The 25,911-nt window shown below is 49.1% G+C and overlaps 2 protein-coding genes across 3 annotated transcripts; one reads left to right on the top strand and one right to left on the bottom strand.

The window, feature by feature from the left end:
* Positions 1–134: 134 nt before the first annotated feature.
* On the bottom strand, positions 135–25,419 carry LOC131211782 (E3 ubiquitin-protein ligase RNF19B-like). 2 transcript variants are annotated; one of them, XM_058205396.1, is made up of 9 exons: positions 24,554–25,419; positions 11,957–12,859; positions 10,611–11,304; positions 10,098–10,379; positions 9,900–9,997; positions 2,493–2,658; positions 2,255–2,414; positions 1,886–2,156; positions 135–1,813 (listed from the first exon to the last, which is right to left on the bottom strand). In XM_058205396.1, the coding sequence occupies exons 2-9, from the start codon at positions 12,155–12,157 to the stop codon at positions 968–970; spliced, it is 2,718 nt and encodes a 905-aa protein (XP_058061379.1). In that variant the 5' UTR covers positions 12,158–12,859; positions 24,554–25,419; the 3' UTR covers positions 135–967. The 2 variants fall into 2 exon arrangements, with proteins under 2 accessions (XP_058061379.1, XP_058061380.1); XM_058205397.1 differs by having other exon boundaries at positions 10,638–11,304.
* On the top strand, positions 5,861–9,468 carry LOC131211783 (uncharacterized). The gene is made up of 4 exons (XM_058205399.1): positions 5,861–5,976; positions 7,552–8,002; positions 8,071–8,391; positions 8,463–9,468. Exons 2-4 carry the CDS (start codon positions 7,673–7,675, stop codon positions 9,075–9,077), a joined length of 1,266 nt encoding a protein of 421 aa, XP_058061382.1. The 5' UTR covers positions 5,861–5,976; positions 7,552–7,672; the 3' UTR covers positions 9,078–9,468.
* Positions 25,420–25,911: the final 492 nt, after the last annotated feature.

Raw genomic sequence — 25,911 nt, 5'->3', positions numbered from 1 at the left:
TCCTGTCATAGCGCAACGTTACTTACCAAAAATTGTTTGACAAACCATTGTTTCGAAACGAATCTGCGACACCAAACTCAGTACTACAAGTATTGTAACGTTAACGATCGTTAGTGTAAATTTTAAAGTCTATATTTCATGCATCGTTCATCACATTCTCTCACTCTGACGACTTCTTGTTGCTCGATGCGAATTACTTGCATAAACACTGCTGGCCCTCGCTCTCTGTTGTGTTAAATAGAAAAAACGAAGGAAAATATATCCCATAATCAAGAGAGGAAATTTGCTGTTAAGGATTTAACACCGCTTTCGAACGAAACCTCGCTCTGCAACCTTATTCTTATACGACGCGTTTCGGAACGCACTACGCAATCTTTCCCAAATTCCATCTGTCGCTTCCTCTTAGTATCGTACCATCGTTCGCGAGCATGGTTATGCCAACTATCCCTCATATTGTCCCATACTCTCCTTGCCTCGCTTCTCGTTTCTGTCTCTACGGGATTTCAGCCTCAAAAAACAATAAAGGGGCAATTGCCGTTATCACGCCAAGTCCACTATTGCCTACGGCGCTCTTTCGAAGGTAACAAAACCGATCCCTTCGGTTTTGAATCCGATTAGTCTTCGGTGCTTCTTTTCGCTAGTTCCGCACGACGGACATGATTTTCTACTTTTTTTGTATAACCAGCAAAGAGATGCTTTTTTAGAACCTTATGCGCGTTCGCAGTCTTGTGATATCGTTTGATGGATGATATACCCTGACCGAAGGATAACGGCGAAAAGCAACAAGAACGAAAGAACGAAGAGCAACGCTGAAAAATCTTCGTTCTTCGGTTTCACATTTCTCTTGTACTACCATTTCCTGGTGGCGGGATATCCCAAATGCAGATTTGTGTTAAATTTCTTCCCCCCAGTGACTGGTAAACGGATCATGTTGTTTTGTTATGTATCAAACTGGTACCACCGTCACTCATCGCATCTGGGAGGCGGAAGATTGCGGAGAGGACGAAGCCATGCTCGTCGCTTCCGCTGCTGCCTTCATTTTCGGACCATACTCGACCACACCAGCCGTTGAAGCGTCACTAGGGTTAGGAAGGGAGAAGAACAGATTTCGCAAAATGGTTGTCCGTGATTTCGGTGCTGAAGCAGGTGGTCGCTCAGGTAACGACTCTTCTCCTTCTCCACCGGCCAGCGCTGAGGATGACGCCGATGAGTTGGTGCTCGACATCGATGCACGAGTTGGTTTAGATTCGTTGGTTCGATTTTGAGCCGTTTCGTTAGCGGCCACCAACGTCGCCAGTGCCGATCGTTCAATTAGAATCGCCAGATTGATGGCTTCACTAGATCTGGCTAGCTCACGTCTGCTGGCGATCGAACGTGTTGCCACGGCGGCAGCCGTACCGCTTCGCATGGACAGCTGCGGCGATGGGTTCAGTGAGTTCGAACGTTGGTGCGGCAACGGATGATTCAGGGACGATGGCTGTAGCGGTTGTTGTGTTGCCGCTACCGCTGCTGCTAGCTGCTGCGGTTGGGACTGCGATTGTAGCTGCTGCGAGTGTGCAGGGGCAGGAGTTGTTTCTTCCTGTTCCAATTCTTGCTCTAGACTAACGTTCTCGGGGATGTTGTACGATCCGGTTGCACTGTCCACCGAGAGGTTTCGGTGCTGACCAGAGCCAAGTTTCGGTATGAGTTTGCCAAAGTTGATGCGCTTGTGAGCTGACGATACACTGGTTGAGTCAAAATCGTCCCTAAACGATCGCTCGGAGCTGCGGAATGAACGACCACTACCCAAACTCGCCTTATCGGTGGCCGTTTCCTGCAAGGAGAAAGGTGCGAGTGAGTAACTACTGGACCCGTGTGCACCCATCCTCTTTCGAAGACAACCAACCTGATCCAACGAGACAGTGTACCAGATATCACAGGAGTCCTTCTTGCCATCGATAACGTAGCACACGGTATTGTCGAAGCGGACCCGCTCCGATGCACCATCTTCACTGAAGGCGCTCGATTCGGTTTGCTGCTTGTAGCTCAGTATTGAGCCGGCCAAAGCCTTCGTCGACGCCGCATCGTTCAACGTGTTGCCAGATTTTTCACTAACACACGTTACGGCCGACGCTGTTTCCGAAGTGCTCACATCGGCCTGCACCTCCAGGCGGTATCTACTTACACGGGAGCAAGAAAGATAAGGCAATTAAGAGTTTTAAAGCCAGAACCGGATGGAAGGAATCTCCGAAGGGGGTACGACTTCGCTACTCACCCAGTGATGCTGCCGGCGACTGCGGTGGTTGATGGGTTCGCCACACCGTACGTCGAATGCTGACTGGACACACCGAGATGACTACCACTGGCCACGCTTAAGCTCACCTCACCGATGCTGGTAGCGCCGATGCGCGACACCGCATCCACGCTGGCTGCATCTGTTTTGAAAAAAAAGAAAGGATCAAAGATTGCAAACTGCGCACGTCGAACTGCTGTTAGGAATACCGACAACTTACCGTGGTTTCTGGAACCGTTATCTTCTTCCTCGTCAAACTCAAACTTCGTACCTTCGCCGCAACCGGCACGGCACAGCGACACGGGAACGACGCCGTACACATAAAACAACAATATTGGCACACCGATGGCAACGGCCAACCCCGCAAGAACAGGCGAAACGATAACCTGCGAAGAAGAGGAATTCATTCGAAAGAGGATCAATTTTTAAGTATCATTTTTCCTACGTATAACATAACATTAATCGTAATCTGTGTAGTTTCAACCTTAATTCTAAACCTCAAGTTTTACAAAAAGTATCGCAATATTGATGTTAAGCTATTTTTAAACAAAATAAAGTAACGTTTATGTTACAGCTTGTTTTATGCTTTTTTGATAAAGACGACTTTTGCTAAGTTCCCAAGAATGTATGTTCAAAAACTGTGAAATGGAGAGCTCTAGAAGTTTATTGGAAAGGAAAAAAGAAGTTTCTCGCACCTGCTCGCCATCATCAAACAACGTATTTAAAGCCATTCGTTGGAATGTTCCCGTTGGCTCCCATTGGCTACAGAATGAAAGATTCGCGCGCACCGTCAAATGTGGCAAAAGTCCCACCAAACGAGCAACCCAAATGTATCCTTCTTTGCCTACGTACCAAATCTAGGTCACTCCCGGTTTTACTGCCCGCCGCTCTGACGTCATAGCGCGCGCGTTGGCACCGGGAGCATGTTAGAAGAACCCAAAGATGGTGAGATGGCTAGCAGTTGCAGGGGGGCGCGAAGGCGTTTGTTGATGGTTGTTGGTGGTTTGCAGCAAAACTGGGACACTCAGAACAGGGCGGCCAGCTTTTCAGCGATGGCAACCGCGGCCAAACATTTATGGTTAACCGCAAATACACGTTGTGTGGTTAGGTTAGGCGGTGAACGAAGAAGTGTCGCCAAACCGGCAAAGGTCAAAGGCATTGATCGGAATGGGCCGTTTTGCTCGAGATCTCGCCGCTGGCCACCGAGTTCTAGCCAGCGATTGGGTAGGGCGGTTCTGGAGCGTCTCAGTTCGTGCAACGCCTCAGGGATTACACAACACACGGCTACTTGGCTGTGTCCTAGTTCCTTTTTAAAATATTCAACAGCAGCAATCCAGTGGGAGCACCAGTAAACAACAGCGGGCCAACGTCACCCAGTTCCTCATCCTGAGTGAACGGTGAATGGAAGTGAAGTTTTCGACATGAAGTTTTATTAACTTCCGGAAACACTTCCTTCTGAAGACAGACATGGCACCATACCACTAGAATGGAAACGGTGGATGGACAGACTCGTGTGTGTTGCATGTGGTTAGTCCGGCAGCCCCTACGTTCGTTAGCCTTCGAGTACCACACTAAGGAAGCTCTTTACCACTCGTAAATATGATTTTTCCGCGTTTCAATGACAATTTGCAGAACTCCATCCGTTGGCAGTGTGGTTGGGTACTTAACTTTCACATATCAAAATGCAAAGTGGACATTCTCTAACAGCGGATCGAGGCAAATCTCTAGCCTCTACCACAGTGATAAGAGCAAAGCAGAGGGATGTCGCTTTCTTCGCTGCATCGCTCAATTAATGCTGTTCTTAATTATTCATCGCCTGCTAGATGAGATTCTTTTCAGGGCGTACCGTGGACCAATTGCAGAACGTTGTGCCTACTTCGCTTCGGGCTACTGTGGTGCGAAACAGAATGGTAGACCACGGAACATGAAGCGACACGGTTGACGCCTAGGAAAACGATGAGGACTACGGTAGTAGGTGCCGTCGTTCGGTTCCCCATGAATACTTTGCACCGCTATCGATGTTTAGACACGCCACATCGGGGTAAGAGAGGGTGACGGAGAGAACCAATCAATCATGTCAAAAATTTGGCTTCCAAACTATTCCAACAAAGTGAATTACTTATGGTGGTTGTACAATGGGGTCTATTCGAGTGCTGAGCTTCCAAATGCGTACCCATAATCTAGCATGGAAGTAGAACGCATATGTTTGGCGCAATGCAAATACTTAGACTTAGAGGGAGAAAGAGAGAAATGTGTATATAGCAATAGAAAGAGCGTATAGGTGTTCTAGATCAGAAAGCGGAGCACCAACACATTTTTGCATATCGATTTCGATAGATCCTTCATACGGGCGCGCCGGCGAGGTGATGTGCGGAGAACATGTCCCAGCCCTGACACCTGTACGAGGGAGGTGAAATTTGATTTAAATTACAGTCTCGGAGTGCATCAAACACCACGGTTCGGTTTGGATGCGCGACATGACGAGTGGGCCACTGTAACGAACGCCGTGTGGCTTTTAGCCGAGGCGTGAGGCTTTTTTCTTGTTCGATAGGACTAAATCGCATTAACCGCGCCCCGTCTTACGATCGCGCCGACCCGCTCGATACACTCAGCTACGGTACGGTGTAATTCCATTACGAACCCCAAAGTGCGGTACATTGATCCAGGACCTGTAATGGTTCTAACCGAGCTATAAGCCAGCAGTTCCCACCGTTGACACTAAGCAGACAAGCTTCCGCAACGGGCCCACGGCGACCAAAGAGGAAATCAGGGTATGGCTCTCCCGAGGGGTGAAGAGCAAAGTGATTTGCAATTAATTTGGGGCCCACTGTAAAGTGGTTTATCATCGATCGGTGGCGTCTAAAATCTGACGCGCGATAATTCAACTCCAATTAGACGACAGGACGAATCCGTGCGGAGGATCACGGTGAGCACGGCTACCGGAAACAATCTGCCGTAAATCTGTCGCCGTCGCCAATCCGTCAAAGGTGTCGCTTGACGATGTAGTAGCAGCAGGCGACCAGAGTGGGTGGCTCTATGTGATTGGAGTTTTAATGATGCCAAATATTGCACCCTGTGAGAGAGGGAGAGCGAGGGTGAGAGAGAGACTGTTCGGCAGTTACTGCATTACTTTTGGCCGACACGACATGGTCATGGTGTGGTCGAACAACCGCGACAACCTCCAATAGTATACACGGCGCGCTTCGCCATATATGCTCTCCCGCGTGATGCGTTTTCTCTTCCAGCTTCAAACGGAATGGTTCGTCGCCGCACGCAACGAAATCATATGTTCACCACCGTGCGTTCTCTCTCTCTCCATCGCTCTCATTCACTTTTCTCTGCTTCTACAATGCTGTTGTTGTGGAGGTTATAGAGACTGAGCGTCATGGGGTCTCTTATGCTTTGGTAGTGGACGAGCCCCTCGAGAGCGCAGCATATTTATCCCAGAAATGTAACTATGCTCTATGAGCGAGCGAGCGTGCTTCGTCTCCTCAAAACGATCAGTTGTGGCGGAGGACTCGTGGCGTTTGGAAGTGTGTCTCGGATCCTTCCGGAACGGTGTGTTCGGTGGCCACAGCCAAACGTTTCGCTGGGGAAGGATTAGTAACTCGGTGTAGCGGTGCAGGTGGAGCGTTGGGCAAATCATACGCTCTCAAACTAAGGAATACCCCACAGGCGCAACGAGAAACCGAGTGCCGGATTTGGTAAGATTCTGTTGTTGTGCTTCGTTGCTGTGGATTGCTGGAACGGAAACGGACTGTAAATCTAACGCCGACCTATGGCATACGGAATCAGGCCGCAAATCGGACGCAATCAATGCGCCGAAAGTAGCAACTGGTGTGATTACAGGCTGTATCCTCACCCTGTTTTGGAGGGTCGGTCACTGCTCTGGATGGAGTTAAACAAAGGAAGGTGTGCCGCCGGATGTGCGCCAACAGCCAATCTCATGCGGTGGCTGGTGGTTTTTAACATTACTACTAGTGCTCCACAACACACCCTTCTTGTGTTTAGTTTTCTCTCTCTTTCTCTCTCTCTAATTCTTTGCCACTCTCTCCCGTCCTTATATCACACACCATGGCACATTCATGGGGTCACTTTGGAACAAGGGATCCAAAGGTGTGTTTGCATCTCCCCACAGCTACACCGCGACCAAACCAAACGCACGCCGTACTTACTTCGTAGTGTTCACGGTTCACGGTCAGTGCCCGTAAAAACAGAATATTTGGGCTTTGGAAAACATAGCCAGCACACAAGGGAGAGCGCCATAGCTGGTGCAGCATGAACACACTCATCCATTCACCACACATTTATGCACTAAACCAACAAACAGATTTTGTTTGATTGACTCGTTCCGGAACGGCGGAACGTACGAACAACGAAAATCGCAGCTGCACCATGAAACATTCATGGTCCGGCCCCGTTTCGAGGGACGGCCCATACACACCACACAGCATCGGATGCGTGCCGGAGCGTGATAAAACGATGCATTTTGTACGATGTTACACTCCCGGTTGCTCCGCGCCCGTTTCGTCACACGGGCGAAGGCGCACTCTCTACGGCGGTGTGGGACTCACGGCGGCTCGGCTTGTGATGGAAAACACCGGATTGGGCACGCTCTTGCTCCGATTTTCCAACGTGCTGTCCTTGACCTAGAAAGTCCTGGGAAACGAATCCTGCTGCCGAAGCATCCCTTACACCGAGAGTCTCTCCCGAGCGGAGCGTCGGGATTCGGCGGGCGTCAAAAGATCCTGCTCCTTCACGGGATACTAAGAGAGCGAGAAGCTGGAGTTGACTTCGTTTACCTTTTAAAGTTTAGATACTCTGCGTTTGGTGCGAGCGATTGTAGCTTTAGAAAAATGTTGGCTCAATCTTTACGATTGCCAGCACACCATAGCGTGGCATCTTCTTTCGCTTAGTGAGTGTACATTTATTGGAACGGTGTGCATTATTTGAATTATGTGAACAGTGGAAATAGGCTAATGGTTTGATCATCAATGGCTCCGAGTCGAAAACGAGTCTGCAAACGATAATGAGATGGAGAAAACTGTAGCCGCCATCAGCGTATTAGCCCCGTCTGGACGAACATGAAGGAACAGAAAAAGGTCAACGAATTCCTCAAACAGTTTTCCAGAAATAATTTCCACCGTGACGCGCTCTTTGTTCGACGAAGAGGAGTTTGTCATCGGCACGGGTCTCGTCGCGTGTTTCTCTCTCGGGGCTTAAAAATAACGATTTATAATTAGATCGGCGCCCTCCGTTATGCGCTTCATTTTTTGCAGTCAATCGTGAACCGAGAGGAGCCCATTAAACCGGAACGGCTGAGCAACGCCCGGTTGTAGTGCAAGCCAGGCCCGGAAGCTTCTGCTTCATCGACTACAATCTCTCCCGACACTCATCACCATGTCCGACACGGAGGAAGATTCGACCTGTTCCGACAGCTGGCCCATCAACGAGGACTGGTTAATGGAGGTGCTGAAGAAGCACCACGAGGTACGCTCCGGTATCAGTATTACCGAGTTCAAAGTACGACAAGGTTGCCAGGATGGCGTCAACAATCTCAGCGACATACTGGCCGTCTCGGTGGTATACGAGTTCGAAGGTAACGAGGACGAGCAGGGTGCGCGACAGAGCTTGGACATTGTGATAAAACTACTGCCACAGGATCCGTTCAGCCGGTACTTTGTGACCGAGGCACAGTTCGATCTGAGGGAAATCAAATTCTACACCAGCGTAAGTGGGAGCAACCGATTCACCGCTACGATGGTGCTCAGCACTGATCCATGTGTCTATCCATACAGATTCTGCCCGATTTGATGGCCTTCCAGGAGCAGCACTTTCCGAAGGAGCACGGCAACATGGTCATCTCGGTACCGACCTGCTTCTACACACAGTATGCACCCGGTGCAAGCACCGGACGGATGTCCTTGGTGAGTCCGGATCCACCAGAGAGCATCCTGGTGCTGGAGGATATGCGTTCGCTCGGTTTCAGGGGAGCAAACTTCACCACGGGCCTTACGCTCGGCCAAACGGAGGCAGCCATACGTGCCATTGTCACGATTCACGCCCTGTCGTTGGGGCTTAAGATCAAAAAGAAGGTTGATCTGAACGAAAAGTATCCGGTAAGTGAGAGTGCGACGATGACGCCTGGTGGGTTGCTTTTCACGAGTCTTTTCTTCTACTCCATTTGTAGTTTCTCTTTCAAACAACGAGGGCAACGGAAAGCTATCAACAGCTGGTGGAGCAGGGAATGCCTCAGCTGACCAAGTTCCTCGAGCGAACGCCCGGTTATGGCAACGAGCTGAAAGCGCTAACTAAAATCCGGCCCAAAACGAAGCAACTGATTGAAACGCTCCTGCAGCCGATCGAACCGATGGGACTGATCACACACACCGACTTCTGGTGCAACAACTTGCTGTTCCGCAGCGAGAGCGACCGCACCGATAGCTGCACCATCCTCGACTGGCAGATGGTCACGTACAGTCGACCAACGAACGACCTGGCGCTGCTGCTGATCTCTTCCCTACCGTCCAGTACCCGGCGCCAGCATACGGCCCGGCTGCTCGATCTCTACTACGGGGCGCTCAAAACCTACTGCCTTAAGATGGACGTCGACATTGAGGCCGAGCTCGGCTACAGCCGCAACAAGATGGACTGCGAGTACCGGCAGTCGTTGCTGCTGGCGCTGCTACTGTGCATCGGTTCGGTGGACATAGCGATCGGAAATGCTGCGGCCGAACAGCGGTTGCTGGACGTGTTGCGTGACTTCAACGACGAAGGCATCCTCGGGCTCGAGGGCTGCGCGTAGAAGGGAGGCGTGCACAAATCACCTCGCTTTTTGCATCCATCCAATCTCAATCCATCCGTCAGCGCGGAAAGTGACACCGGCCAAGGCACGCTATTCACCACTGCAACTGCAAGTGCACCGGTAATGCTACCCTAGGCCACTAGGTGTAATGTTAGTGTTAATTTTGGCCACAGTTTTCTCGAGCAAAGCAAACGATTTGCCTTCCGTCTATAGATAGTTCCGGATTTTAGATTGTCATGCCAGAACACGATGTATCTCTTACGGGTAGACAAGACGCGTTTGGTGCATCAGCGGAAACCAACTCTAGGTCATGCCGTAAGGTCTTTGTTGGGGCACATTAAACTATGATGATCAGCAGGGTTACAGGATGCCGCGCACTGCTTTCAGAGAGAGGCACAAGGCACTCGAGTGCTTTAAAAGTGAAATCATTGTCCGCTAAAGCAATTGAAATGTTTAAATAAAGTGTTGACTACAAACAGTAAGCTTATCGAACGGTGTTGCAGTAAGAAAGACGAATCTCTCGGTATTCTACGTGTCGCGGGATTCTATATGCCCGATATTCTATGTGTCACGGGATTCTACGTGCCCGATATTCTATGAGTCCGATATTCTATGTGCCCCGATATTCTATGGGTACTCTATGTCCCTAGGCCGGTGCATATCAAAATCATGCAACAGAGCAAAATGTCGGTTTGGCTTCGCTGGGATAGATAGCAGTTCTGAAACCGCAAAGTTCACCTGCGTTGCACGTAAAAAATGAACGGAGCATTTCTTTCCATCGGACAGACTAATGAAAAATTAGTATATGCCGCAAACACTTACCGATGCCGTCACTCCTCCCAAAACGGCAAAGTTTCGTTTATGCTTGCCGGCAGACTTGTAGCGTGTGTGTATTTTGCGTCCAACCCAAACAGGGATACCTAAAATATGTACAATCAAGCAAGATTAGTTTAATCGCATTCACACATTGCCACTCTGGTGGCCACTGGAGGCAGCATCTGAGACATCCCGAAAACTCACCGATGATCATCGCGGGAACGGCAATTCCGGCCACCAGAGCGATACCGAGCGGGGCACCTACGAGGGTGCCGAGCTGCCAGAGCAGTTTCTTTTTGCGCGACCACGGCTTCTTGCCCCAGAACGTGCAGCCGGACGGGCTGAGATAGTGCAGATCGCTGATCTCCTTCATGCACAGCCAGCAAAACTCGGAACCACAGATGGCGCACACCATGTGGTTGCAGGAACCGTCGTCCATCTTCACGATCAGCACCTGACAGCGTGGGCATGGTTTGATATCATCTTCTGTCGGAACGGCGAGTTCATCAGGGAGGAGTCGAAGAGAAAAAACAATACAATTAGTAGACGGTTTTACCATCGGGTCGGTTCAGTCATCTGGTTACGGAAGGGAGTACACAGGAGGTGAGTAAAACAAGCATTGCCAAGATGGAACAGTTGGTTACGGGAAGGAGCCTCCCGTAGAGGGGGACCTTGGGGGAGATACGAAAGGTAGGGACCAGAAGAGAGAAATCTTACTATGCTGTGAGCTTTTTCTAATACTACCGGACGGGGCGCGCGTCGGACTTTGGCGGGAAGCGCGAGCCGCATCGCAGGTCTGGTCCGGGTGCCACTCGGCCTTGCAGTGGTAGCAGAACTGCACATCGCACCCGGGCCGCTGGCAGCATATCCGCGGGCAGGACGCGCACCCGCTGGCGATGACGGCGTAGCTACAGTCCGGTCCCGGGCACCAGCGCGAGTCCGGATCAGCCAGCAGTACCCTTCGCACCATAAAGTCCTCGTACTTGGTGATGGCAGCCGGAAACGCCTTCAGCAGGGCTTGGATGTCGGTCGGGTGCATCGACTCTGTGCACTGTGGACACGAAATGTCCGTCCGCGACTCCGATATCTCGATCATCAGATAGTTTTCGAGGCACGCCCGGCACGCATAGTGTTTGCAGTTTAGCAGCGAGTAAAACTCCTCGCCCGACGGCACGGTGGTGTCGTAGCATAGCGGACACTCGTCGGGACATTTGCCACCGATCGCTCCTGCACTCGAGCCAGCTGCGGTCGAAGCGTTCGAGCCACACCCGGTCCCGCTGGAGCCACCTCCCTTGCTGTGGAGACTGTGCGACGATTTGTGGCTGCTGGGGGTGAGTTTCGCGCTGGACGTGCCACGGTCCAGGTTGCCCGGCGAGTTGGCCGAATGTTGCGAGGATACATCGGAATTGTGCTAAAACGAGAGTGTCGAAAGAAATGAATTAGTTTCTATTCCTGGGGACGTTTCTTACTGATGTCGTACGTGCACGACAAATACGCTTTAGTTGCTGTGGGGGTTTCTAGGACTCTTGGCGATTTATTTTTGGTTCGCCCATTTTCGCTCTACCAAAGCCCACGTTTTACGGAAACGTTCCATTTCGAGGCTCAGACAGAAACGCCTTTATTTTCAACGAAAACCACAAAAAGGCCGTTGCTTCAGCGGATCACCTTAACCCGGTGCGAGGTGTGTTGGCATGTCGCCCGGGGAAAACGTGTGGTGCATTTTTGTACCAAATCGTTACAAAAGGTTCCTATTGTTCTGCAGGTTTTTGTGATGTTCCATGAAAGGAGCCATATTTACTCCGGGGCGGATGGTTCCATCTGAACCGTCCCCGTTATGGTCCAGACGAAAAGGAAGCCAAACAACCAGTGCCATTTTTAGCCTTCAAAAATACAACAACAAGTTCCCCGAGTTGAATCGAATGTACAAGAAGAGTTATTTACGCGATTGTATCGGTAATGCTGCAACAATGGATTGCAAAGCGACGGAAAAAACTACCGACGCCATCTTATCTGCTTCCAAAACAACGCGCCGTAAAGCAACCGTTGATAACGAATGCACTCACCTTATTGCCGCCAGACGACCCAGTCTTATCGTGCTTTCCTCCCGCGTTGGCGGCGCTTCCGCCGCCGGACCCACTGCCCTTCTCAGCATCGCACAGTCGCTGTCCGAGCGGTGGACTTCCGCGGGCTGCCCGGGCTCCCTGCAGCAGCAAGCGTCTTAGGGGGAAATCGAAGTTGAACGAGTTGCGGCTAGTGCGTCGCATTTTGGCAGGCTTCCGGTCTTCCACGGATAGGCAGGCAGGAGACAACTGAAAGCTGGTAGCTGCATTCAAACCAACATAACATCGAGCCGTGCCGGACAGAGCGGGACGATTTTTTCCTCGTTTCTTTAACTAACTAATTGCCGATGAGCTGCTGCCACCACAGACGTGCGATGATGATTCACTATTCTGTTAAAAACCGACGTTTCTTTTGTTAGCTAACTATAAACACCGACTGATTGGCGGACGAAAATTAGGGTAATTAAAAACCGGGTGATAAAAATCATTTGTGATGGGCCATTTTACACGTCAAAACCCATCATCGATGATGTCTCAAACGGTGAGGACATCTTTGTCGCGGACGTTTACGAAACACTCTGGACCGACATTCCTACGGTTCCCGTTCTTAATGTCGGTGTGAGTTGTGCGGACGTAGCTACTTCCTAGTTGGCTGCGATTCATTCATTTCATTTACATGACGACCAGCAACGTTGGAAAGACCTTGATTACGTGGACTGCCAGACACCGCGCAGGTTCAGTGGGGTTCCCAATAAACGGCAATCCAACAACGGACACAGCAGTAGCACGGTGCAATGTATGCCGCCCAACGCCGTAAATGCACTTCAAATGTTTCCAAAACGGCCAACTGGTGTACAGGGCGTGCCAATGTAAATCATCGCGCGGTGATCGGATCGTTCAAAGTATCTGCAAAAAAAGCACAAAACACACATTACTTACGGCATATCTAAGTAAACATATTGAAACACACTCAACAACAGATTGTTGGCAGGACGATAGATGATGTATTATAAATTCTTTAATTTTTCAACAATTTCATAAGGTACGTATTTTTGTGATGTGCTTGTGATAATATATGAGAGGATTCAATATTGTTAATATATTCAATTGTGACGTGAAACTTATCAAAGGAACCCTAGAACGATGCAAGGCAATATACTTCAACCATTTCTTGCACTGTTTACTTTTTCAGTGTATTTGTTTTCCGTAAGTAGTTGCAACAAGTACAGAGCAAGCACATCATTTTGTATCGCTTGTTTATCATAATCCTTTTCTATGGCGCTGAACTTTTTCCCATTTCTAGAAACGTGAAGTGGCGCATATAGGACTTCTCGGAGGTAGCAGTTGTTGGCAGATTAATCATCGATATCGTCAGAAAATGCAAAGCATCGCCCGTTACCTCAGCCGCAACGCAACAGCAGCAGGCAATCATAACAGTATCCTTGAAAACGGCAAACCACCTGCTGGTGCACGTTCTTCGCCCCGTTCCCGTGGAACAGTCACCGGGTTGTTTACCCGGTTTCGTTCCGCGCCCGTTCTGAGCAGGCAGGCGTTCCGTTGTTACTGTGGCGCCACAGTTGCAGAAACGGAGGAGTGCACGAATCAAATGGAACCACCCTGTTGGCTGTCAGTGTGCATAGCAATGTGACTCGACGATGATTGCGCCGTCGTCTCGTTGTCGATACGGTGCATGTTGCCTGCTGGCTTATGCAAACCGCTAACCCACACGTTCATCGCAGTGTGCGAGATATGATGAGCGGCAGAAAAAATAATACATCGCATCGTCACATAAGCTGGACGAAAATTTCGCATCACGACGCAAGCGAGTAATAATTAGCTTCACTACGTCCCTACGAAGGTAAATGCAATCTAGTTCAGTATTCTCGTCATTTGAACGTTTTTCTCTCGTTCCGGTGCTTACTTTCAAATCGTGGCACTATCAAGTGTCAAGGTGTCAAGTCAAATCAGGCAGCATATAACCACCAACATATAGCTACAGCTAAGCATGATAACATTTCATGTACTTGCAAACACACACGGCAATAGAATGAAACGTCACATAATAAAAAAGATCGCCAATGTATAAAAAAAAGTTAGAAAACATACTGGTTTGTTACTGGTTCACAACTAGGAACACGGTACAGGCGCACCAACACGCTCAGCACACGCGATTGGTGACGGAACTAATAAACAGCGAACACAAATAGCACCGATTATTGATGGCGGGAAAATAAATCGTTCGAAAAATCGGTGGCAGAGCCCGGACCAAGAAAGCCGGGCAGCACGATTGACGAGAGCGGGACCACTTTCGTCTAATGGGTAGCGGTCAATCAAAGTCACGTTGAGTTAGAGGATGTCAGGCATTGGTTACAGCCCAACCCCCTCGACCGGTGCGTGAGTCATCGTCTGTCTTCTTAACGACGAGAGTCTGTACAGTACCGTTTGCTAGGGAACTCACATCTATTATCGATAAAACGACGAGCTACCTTCAACTTCAGAAACACTCTCCTCAGCAGCGATGGCTGCCGATGCTAATTGCATCACAACCGGGGGCAGCTGATCCGTCAGCGGCAATAAAAGCCCGTTGCGATAACTGGAAACGCTTGCGACTAGCGGGTACTTTATTTATTTCAATATATTCTAAGACGTACTACTTGTCGAAGCGCGTGTCGGAATGAAGTGAAGAAAAAGGAGTCGGGTGCTGCGTATGACCCGTTTCGTGGCCGTTAGTCGAGCCGAACAACTCGAACAAGGTTGCTGCTCACATGTTGAGACACACTTTTCAGTGCTCTCGACACTCGTGCCGCATGTTGGAGGTTAGTTGAGCAATCGAACCGCAATCAGAGACCGCAGCGCCAATCGGAGGAGCACCTTGTTTCGTGATGGTCCTTGTGATGGTTCACTGGACGAGTTCAGAGCAATTTTCCCGGTTCAGTGCTCTCCTGGATGAGTTCATCAACTTTGTATCCGCCTGTGCGAGGTCCCGTCAATAGGGATAAACCGATTGGGCTGACGTCAATCGTGAACGGGTTAGGGCCGCCACAGAGAAACAGCTGTTTCGACCGGGGCATACACTGAGAAGGTGAGCATGACGATGAGAAGCACGCATGCCGCACGATTTACCAGTTGGGATTTTTTTTTGCGAACGGACAATCCCGCCGCACTTAATGCGGATGGGGTCCCGGCCGATCCGGGGCCTAATGGGTCATGTTTTAATCAATTGGTCAATCAATCAACGGACAACGAAGCGGTCGCGATTGGTCGATGAATTCGTTGACCTTCGGCGTGCGACGATGCTGATGTTTCATGCATCGTAGGCAAAAACCTGCGACGACAACGACCGCGCATCAACCGGCTGCGCTTACCGTGCGCGCCCGCCCGTTCGGAGGTTAGGCAGCACTTGAACTTGCATTTGCTTTGAATGTTGATTAACGGACGCCTTTTTGAGAACTTACCAACCTATCGCGGACAACATTAAGAGTAGCAATCATAAACAAATATGAAAGGGTTACTTTCCGTGTAGGGCGAGTAGCATTAGGAGTTGATGATTGATGTCGGTTAAATAATTGATTAGTTTTCGTTACAACCCCACGAAGCACGGTCGAACACGATAACGGACTTTAAAAATGTCGTGTAAATTGGGGCGTTTCGAAGACGGGTAAAAAGCACTATTGGCAACGAGGGCTCTGAGCCAAAATTTAGTATTCAATGTGTCATTGCCCTTGAACTGGAAGAGTAACTCTATCACGCGGGCATTATTTGTGGGAATGAAAGCCTTTTCATGACAGATTTAATGCTAAGGATTTCTATTCCTTAAACGGTGAGATTGGACTTGGCTCAAATAATATCGCGGCTGCCGCCTTCAGAATACCTACGACCAGCAGCTGAAGCGGTTTGGCAAGAGTCCCAAAACAAATGGGAAAACTTGGTTAGCAAAGCCGGAAGTCGGGACGATAACAGATTACACTCGCAAACGGAACATTGTAGTACGTCTAATGTCAGTCTACTACTCGTATGTAGGACAGTCTCCCGGCCTGTCTCCGTGTAGAAGAGGTAGATAACGTATCGAGCAAAGAAAACGAATCGACGATTCCGATACTTTGCGCAATTTTCCTTCTTTTAGCTACCGCGTAGCAAACCGTATCGCAACAGGTATGACGCATTCACGGGCCGCTGCTCTCATATTCTTAATCATCCACGCACACCACGATGCTCCTCCTTTCCAGCGTTATTCCTTTGTTGTGCTGCTTCTCGAGACGTCCACCCCTTCAGATGGCCAATCATTTGCGTGCACCATTCATCCGTAGCGCGAAGGTCAATCACGGCACCGCAGCACGGGCCGAGACGGTGAAACATGCACTCGGACGACACAACCACCACAGACAGGCAGTGGTGTCACGATAGGACAAGCATCCGTGCTACGTGGGTGCACCGCACACGTAGGAGATTTTCACAAAACGGACTCACCTTGCGCGCGCCGTCAGCCATTGACCATCGTGCGTTGCCGTTTACATGCGGTGATCAATTGTTCCCACCTCAGCACCAACACCACACTCGGCTACGCAGCTCAACCTTGTGGGCCACGCACAGCACGCCGAAACCGGCGACATCGCGGTTGAAGCGGTGCGTGACCGTGGACCGAGTCGCGAGCCAAGTTTTGAGCTACCGGTGGCGCTGCCCGCGGTTGATGCTTGCTCGAAGGTGGCTCTAGTAAAACTACCCACCGACCCACCGGGAGAAAGAGAGAGAGAGAGAGAGCGAGACAGGGGTAGAAAGAAAGAGAAATCCGTCCATCGGTGGTGACAAGGGCAGGTTTTAGCGCGTGCAAATCGAACTTTTTCGCAAACCGGTCCGGTACCCCATCGGATACGCCAAGGAGGACGCCACCGGTGGGCACAGAAATAGCACCCGCTGGCCTGCCGGCTGGCTGGTGGGCCTGTTCCGCGCGGTATCGGTTTTTGTGGTGGAGCACAGGCAGACCCGTGATCGGGAGATGTGACGTGGTGAGAAACCTTAAAACAACATCTCGAAGATCAACAAAGTTACAAACGCGATGAGATCCCATCAGGCACAGCACCTCGAAAGGCACCTTTTGATTTACACGTGCGTCGTTCATGGTCCGGGAATGTATCGGATTTAGTTACGAGATCGACACGATCGGCACCCTCAGCAGATACTCCCTTATGCTAATTGGAAGTAGCCGTAGCGTATCACGATTCCCGGATTTAATGTGCCAAACATCGTTGCAATACGCGAAAAAAAAACAGTGTCGCTATTTGCAAGAAAGCCTTCGATACTAACAGTGCTTTAATTCAAATTAATTAAGTTAAACTTGTCAAGAGCCCTATCTGTAGTTACACACAATAAGTCTGGTAGATCACAAATCTGAAGCGGTCAGGAGTTTATGAATAAAAGGCCGCAAAGCTTTAGATAAAATTGTCTGGTTTATTTGATTTTCCATCGGTTCCGTTTGACAATAAGAAAAAACGACAAATTTGGTTTTTATGCTTGAAGTTTAGTCCAGGCTCCTGAATATACAAAATTTAGAAAATTAATTATTCGTGAATACTTCAATTTCAACAGGCAGTGTCCATCGAAAACCTCCCCAACGAAATCAACTATAATATTGGAACAGGTACATGAACTGAATAAGCTAATTTAGCAACGACCAAATATAAAACATAATCCCAAGCACTGGAAGGGCGCTAGTGATCCGCCGATCCGCTTGCGCTTTCTAAAACCCGTTACAAACCAATATCTACAGTTTGCAACTGCCTGTGGCATGCTGTTTGTTGACATTTGCTGGGCACTTTGGTGAATTTCCACTGGCCGTGACTGGATTCGAATACACACTGCCCCTGCTGGTGCTGGCGCATCTTCACATCCCATTACTATGCGATTCCGAGGCGCATTCACACAATGTGTACTGTTTGCCGTGCAGTGATCGATGTAGCAAGTGAAGTACGTGAAGTGGTTGCAACGAGTCCCACCGAGGAACCGGTTTCTTGCCGTACGATGCGCGGGCCCTCCACAGATTGCAGTCGGCAGTGGACAGTGTGTGTCCAACGCCGACGAGTTACAGCAAATCCTAAAGAAATCAAAAGTGAAAGACGTTCGATACACCTTGACTTGGGTCGGCCCACGTTGGCCATGCGAGCAGACGTCGTTAAATGCTCCCTAACTAATCTCTTCCTTCCAGCGGACCGACACCGACTTTGGCCGTTTGCTGTAGTGAAAGTGTCGAGCAAAACACGACACTTTGCTCTCTTCGGTGCTGATTTCGATTTCACCCATACGCCATTTATCAGGGATGAAAAAATGAATGCCCGATTGCGAGGAGCACACCAATTCTCTCCGAAGGTCCTGTGTGTTGCGGTGCGGTTTCGTCCCTGAACCGAAATCGCCGAATGGGAACTGGCAACATTCAACCACTTTACAATCAAACCTAATTGAGTGCAGATAATTGAGGAAATTGGGGCGCAGGAGACGCATTTTCACCATCCCTCGCGACGTAATCAGCGACGCCACCAGCGTGGCCGCAGCAGCCGTGTTTGTCTGTCCGGGCACATCATCATCATCAGCATCATCACCATCATCATTATCGTCATCGACGCTGTCTGGCTCGAGTCATCGTGCGTCATCAGACTGAAGACATATTGTCACACAGTGTCGTTTTGCTAAGACGCTGCAATTTGACGATGGCAGCAAAAAATGAACGAAAGTTTACCATCGTTCGGTGGTACTCCTGTTAAGGTGTGTTAAAGCAAACTCAACTAAAACTTGCCAACAGCCGACCAATACAAGCGCATACAGAAGGATTCGAACCGTAACGTGTCAAACTACGAGGAAAACTGAAGAGGCAGCGGTTAGTAACAAAAAGGTGATGGGTGTGAAATAATAAAAAAGCCAATCTCATAAAACATACTGCCTGCAGTGCAAACAATGGGTAAATGGGCCCTCGCTCAACCGTTTGATTGCTGGCTGTGCGCAACTGGCGATCTTTTCCGATTGTTTCTTCTTCATTATTTGTCTTGACTCGACGAATCACCCCCAATTTGTACAATTTTGTGCAAACCTCTAGACAGGATGACGTAAAATTTCCTTCATCTACCATTATTTCATAATGTAACTGGTCATTAAATGATGTGTTTTCAATATTTGTTTTTTCAGCGGTGCGTTGACTTAGAAATTAAAGCCGTTGGCTTAGATTCTCGGCCAGGGCGAATAACCCATCTATTTATGGAACGCGTATGGCGTGGAACAATAGGAGTACCGACGCGTTCATCGCTGGATGTTTCCATCAGAAGCTAGGCAGCAAGAGATTTTGTGACACAACGCGCCTTTCGTCAACACATAAACATCATTATCATATAAGCCACGTGTGTGCGTGATGGGTCTTATGTTTATGCTACCACAATGGAGAAAGAGAGCATAAAGGGCCCGTCCCATCGCTGGGAACATCTGAGGGGTCGGTGTGGTTCCCTCCTCTTGACATAATTCTGCGTCACTTGTGAGTGTGTTTTCTTGTGTTTTATTTTGTTGCCCTATTGGCCCGTGCCTTCGCCCAGTTTGCCCAGCCACACTACGCTGGTCAGATTCGATTTTTCGATTGTCTTTCGAATAGACCCTTGCTAACAGATGGTTCGATCAAACGGGCACTACACACAGACACACACGTACTGGGTGGATCTCGCGAGAGCCTAGGAGCAGTCACCGCCATCATCAAGCGGGACACGAAGGGGCCGCCTTTCTTCAGAGAAGCCACGGCAGCTTTACTGGGGCTGCAGGCGATGGCAAAACACACCAACTTCGAAAACAACATATTACATCATCCTTTTGCATACATTGGCTCCGTTCGAAATCGTCACTCGCTATATTGCGGACGATAAGCTCGTGCCACGGTTCAACGTGTCCGTAGTCAGCTTTTGGTTTGGTTAGCGCCAAAAAGGAGTTTGGGCCGAGAATTGGTTGACAACTATCGCCATGTACTGCGGACGTTTGGTCGATTAATGGCGTTCCGTTAGGTCATTGCAATCTAGCAGGCATCGAACTCCTAGCCCGGTTACGCCGCGCGTGTAAAGTAATTGCTATCGTTGCGATCAACGGTGCGGCTGATTGACGATGGGTGATGGGCGTGAGCATAACAGTTTAATGTTTGAACCTGAAGATGATGGTGTTGAGAGGCTGTATCGAAAGACGGTGCCAAATGAAATCCTTCGAAACGTAAAAAAATCCCACCCAATCATAAGTAAGCTCTCGTCCCCATGCCGGGGTTCCCTTTTACACCAAACTAGTAGCCGATTTGTAGTTTGGGCGATAACGGTTGATTATCTCATCGCAAACGGAGCGAACTGCAGCAAAGTGTGCCATGGTGATACGTACGTAGCCCAGTGAACCACATTCGTACGTCATCGATCACAGCCGGGTAAAACAGTCGAAGCCAACCCGACCGACCATGAAACCAATTCGCGCATAACACAGCCCAGCAAACTGATTACGTCGATGGAGCTGGCTTAGGCTCGGTCGGGCGATTATTTACGTCGACGGCGCACATTTGACGATTAAAATGGTGTGCGAAATGGTTCGAATTCATGAGAAAAGGCGGAAGCGTTCGGCTGACGAGTGTTGGGCTGAGCACAGAAAATGCACTGAGCAAAGCATTTTTTGGCCCTGGCTCCAAGTCGGTTCCCGGAGCGCGCCATGGAAAACCCACCATAACCAGCGACAGCGATTGCAACAGTGGCCGGCGGCCCACGTCACGTCAATTGTGTCGCGCTTCATTTTCACGACGTTTCGAATTGCGCACATCCACGGACCGGCGACGGATGGGGCATTCGGTGGTCGGGCAAGAAATTTCATTAAATCCATACAATTGCACAACAACGCTAGGCCTGCTGGCGGCGAAACAAATGGTTCATTAGTACTTTCATTTACTGGCGAAGGGCGCTCCCATGAATTAAGCATAAACTTTAAGCGTCGCAGAGGCGCGCTTGACGCACTCTACTGTACTGCGCTCGCGTCTCCAGCTTTTGTGGTAAAATATTTTGAAAAAATAACCAAGCAAATTGATCATTTATGTTGTAGGAGTTGGGAGAACATTGCATGTGAAAAGAATTGTTTTAAAATAAATGTGTTCTTTTTCATGTACGATTTCTCGTTTTGCATGCCATGACTTCTTCGCAGCATTCAAAAATTTCGTCAGCTCAAAATAGAAACACTTCAATCGGCATGAGATCAAGGACCTCGGTGACGATGTTATTGAACTACCGCGAAAAGCGCATAGAAGGCGGACACAAGCGTCGCCGAACTAGCCGGGTTGTCCTTGACCGACGATGGTCTAGATTTGAAACCATTTTCTCCACACAGACCATCATCATTCCATCCGCACCATATAGCTTGAGATGATAATCGAAGCACACCCGGCTAAGATTGACCGGTGTCCGCCTCCTCGAAGACGTTTCCTTCGGCAGCTATGGCCTCACGACGTTCGATGGCATGGCTGGCCGTACACGGGTTGAAGGACGTTCGGAGGCATATGCTTGAACTCGCTTTAATGAACCCATACCGATGTTCGATTATGTGCGCGGTATTTGTTTTGGGGTGGAGGATTGCCTATAATAGCCTTAGCGCTGAAGGTTATGCGACGTCGTTCGAACTTTCTATGACCCAAGAATCTCTATTATTGGAATGAAAATAAGCATGTTACGAAACAAAGTGTCCGTTCCCAAAGTGTCGGAAAAATATCGTGGTCACAGAAAAAAAAAGTGAACAATGTTCCCTCTAGTTTGCAACCTTTGAACAATCGTTATACTTACTATCAGGAACTAATGATGCTTTATCTCCTAGGATCATCGCCATACTGAACCGACCGAAGGGTGGCGCGTGATTGACGGTGATTATGCGCCGCAGTGTAATAGGATCCATGTTCATACGTATGACCTGCCCACTCAATAACGGCAAATTATAGCCTTTTCTGAGCCTCCCTCGGCAGGTGGCAAAACTTCTTCCGGAGGGCTCCACAGTAGCGGTGCACCGCGAAAAGGTGCGTGCCTCGCGTTTCAATAACAGGTTGCGGAGAGTTATTTCTGGCAGAGGAACCGATGTGCCCAGTGGAATGATAAGATACGAAGGCAAAGTACGCCCCCCAAGCACAGTAGTAAATATGGTCGATTATATCTCAACGAAGCAGTGCCTCTTTCTATAGGTTATCACATAGTCAGATTGCATGACTGATTGCAACACTCGCGTGGCATCGCATCGATTCAAGCATCTTACAACCGAAACCTTCACCTAACCTTCGAACGGGCATTGGCATTGGACGTGTTTCCTTGTTTTGGCTTGAATTTGAACATTGGCAAAATCGACAAACGATCGGTTCGCCCAGGCTAACTTCACGATGGGGACCACAGATAGTGCAGCTTCCGCCATCTTCCTTGTGGACGTGACGATTAGCCTAATTTATTGAGTTGAGTGTGGTTCTGAAGTGTATCGAAACCAAAATATTCACCTTAACAACTCGTCCTCACAATGGAGCTTCTTTACAAGCGACTCCAAGAACAAGGAAACTAAAAAATTGATATTTTATGTACTTCATATATTAATGTTTTCACGCAAACGGCAAGTGCGCCACGAAGACCACTGCGGTGCACAACAACCTTGATCGGCGACTTTGGATCGCTGCCCAGAAATGAAGCGGGCGTCGTCCGCACGACAAAACGGCACTGAATATGCAATCGGGCACTTAAGTGCCGTGCGGCACAAACCCGGCAGTGAGGCCCCAAGCGCGACAGCACCGCGCGACCACAACCCCGTGTTCGTCCGAGTTCGATGATTTGTGCCATAAATTAATTGTTACACTCGAAGTGCAACAGCACCGGCAAAGGCGGGCAAGCCAGCGTAACAACTGAATGCTGCCCAGCTGCAACTCCCTCTTTTTGACGAAGGGACTCAACAGGAGTTTGTCAGTGACAGCAGATGACGAATAATGGTGGCTGTGCCGGGTCGCTTACTGCAAAATAATTTACCCTTTACGGTTAGCTCGTGTCAGTCACATGCCACGCAGCTACCGTCCACGATGGCGGCCGTTACTTTCTGGGGGGAAAGGTGTTCTAATCACTGTCGTCTCGAGAGCGTTCGAGTCCGAACAGACGATGGATCTCCTGCCTCGGCACTTGCACTTGAGCGATAGTGATCCGATAGCCATCGGGGAATGGCAAAGAGAGTAAGAGTGAGAATTACTTCAAAGTTTCAACATAAGCAAGGATTGCCTTATCACAATCATTTACACGAACTGCATTGTAGGTAAGTAAAAATATTAAACAAAACAAACCAGTGGCGCATCATCTTAGAGCAGACTCGTGTTTAACGATCTTGAAGCTTCCCGATCTTATGCGGCCTATTGAACGACATTCAATGTTGACGGAGAGAGCATCGTGAGATAACTCAATGCACAAATCCAGTAGATTATCGTAGGTCGTGTGATGATTGAAATCATCAAAATTTCTGGTTTTTTTTGGTATTTTCTTTAAGTATCTCTCTGCCGATGTAGCCGAACCTATCGCTGTTGGCGAGGCAATCATCGTCCGGTTAGTGTCGCTGTGGGCCTTAAAATTGCGTATCTCCGGGCGAAGCAATCATTATCGTTATTTTCTGTTAAACAGCGCCAATAACTGCATTCGCACCGCGAAGGTGACCTGTTGCTGCCGGGGCTGATACCGTGTTACTGGAGCAACAGGTTCAATCTACCAGTCACCAGGCCAGCAACACCTCCCCCTACACTTTTAAAAAGGTATGTCCGTTTTATTTTTACCTCACAGCCATTGGCTGAGCAACGATCCGTGCGTGACCTTTCGTGATTGCGTGGACGGTTGTACATTTATTGCACTGGTTTCGGTGCCCCGTGACAACGGACAGTCAAACACAGCCTGGCGTAGGACCATGCTATAATTTGTTTCAACTTTTCTGCCTTTACGCCGCCAGACAATAAATCGATTTTGGAGCATAAAATCACTCGGACTGGTCGAAGAGGACATGCCACGTGGACGGCAATTATCTCGCCGGCAGCGTGTGTAGAGGGCCCTGCGGCCCTGCACGCGTCCCCGTTTTGAGTTGCGTTCGCCTTGACACATAGAGAGAGCAGCGCGACGGCGGTGACTGCTGTGCGGACACTCGAGCTCATGGTCAGAGATCGCCAGGAAGCTGGAGCAGCGCCAACTGAGATGGATATCCGATACACTCAATTACGTGCTACTCGTTACACAAACGAACGATCTGGGGAATGCACCGTTTGGTCTGCAAGTTTTCTCTTACATCCTGGAATCTTAGCAAACTTGTGCGAGGCCGGTGAGTAATATTTGAAAGTCATTTCCACCGACTTTGCTGGGAAGATAAAAACACACCCCAGACGCATTAGGTGGCGAATTCGCCGGTAACAAGGGATGAATCACTAAAAATAGACTTCCGCCATACGTGCTATTGGTTGCCACCCGTCTTCTTGTGCTCTCCTGCCATCTCTTGCGTGGTAGGAGCATCGCATGACTTTTGGCCGAACAAGAGTTTCTCATTGGTTTGCATTGGGAATTTTACACCACAAATACTTACCAAATTAGATTTCTCTTTTTCGCTGTCCTGCTGCCTTGGATAGTGTGCGATACTGTGATTCGATGTCAACACTGAGCAAACACGCAGAGCAGGGCGCTGCCCCTGTTACCTTTGGCCTCCTCAAGGCAGCGAGATGAAACTTATGCTGGTTGTGTTGCTGGGACAACGTAACCGCACTATAGATGTGATTTGTTCCACACGCACGCGGCAGGTACTGCTGGCTTGCTTGGATGAGCTTATCGTTATGTTGCACTGTTGTTATAATTTCTTTCTTTTGTTTTCTCAATTCTTTCTACGATGTTTAATGATGGCGTGACGTTCACACCGCGATAGCTCGGACAGCTTGCATTACGGTAAATTCTACGCACATTCAACACCATGCACGACACACACCACTACCGAGCGCGGTGCTCTCTTTCTCACGAGCGCATTTTCCACCGGAAAGGCCGCACTCTTCACTCACCGTTGGACTCCACAAACACTCCCGAACGGATCGAATGCTGGCACAATGTGGAACCAAAATGTGCCAGCTTCTTTCTGGTGAACGTTTTCTCTTTCCTTCTCACGCACGGCTCTCTCGGGGAGGCGGATGCACAATCAGCAACCACCTCGGAATGCTGCCATCACGTCAAAAATCAACACAAAACACAGCCGTCCAAACCCAACCGGAACTGCCACATCTCGGCCGCAGATGGTAACGTCTTCCGGGGGCCTAATTGTGTGTCCCTGTTCCCTGCTGCACTTCAGGATGTGCTGATTGCCATCACCTGTGCAGTGGTGTGTGTGTTTATCAACTGCAAGCTCACCGTTCACGGCTGCTGTTGCTACAGCAGCTGCAAGCTGCTGGACTGCTCAACAAAGCATCGCCTCAGATCGTTGTAGAGGGTTTTTAATTTTGTTGTAGAATGAAACGGGTTGCGCGTGCTAGGAAACTAGGGGCTTATTCTGTCACCGTGTTGAGAGTTGGCACTATCATTTGCAACCATTTGTTTTTTGTTTCGATCCGACCGTGCCCAGTCTCTGTTTTTCTCTTTTGGGTTCCCAAACCCAACCTGAAGCGTTCCCGGTCTCTTTTCTCTCTGTGTTTCTCTATTCTCTCTCGTTTTTCTGCGCTCTCTCTGGTTTTATTGGTCCCTGTTTTTTCCTTTATCCAAAAATCTAAACAAAATCTAAAAAATAGAAAAAAAAAATTCAGAAATCAATTTATTTCTCTTCTATTTCTATTTTCTCGGACCAAAAACACAAATGTAAACACGAAACTTAAAGGATCTGACGTTTTTACGGTCCGAATTACGGCTCGTGGAGCCTCATATATAGGCAGTGCTGCGGACTGGCAGTGTTGCCGGAGCAACTACATT

Source organism: Anopheles bellator, chromosome 2 (assembly GCF_943735745.2).
Source record: "Anopheles bellator chromosome 2, idAnoBellAS_SP24_06.2, whole genome shotgun sequence".
Lineage (NCBI taxonomy): Eukaryota > Metazoa > Arthropoda > Insecta > Diptera > Culicidae > Anopheles > Anopheles bellator.
Note: the sequence above shows the minus strand (reverse complement) of the source record. Positions and strands in the feature narration are given on the sequence as shown.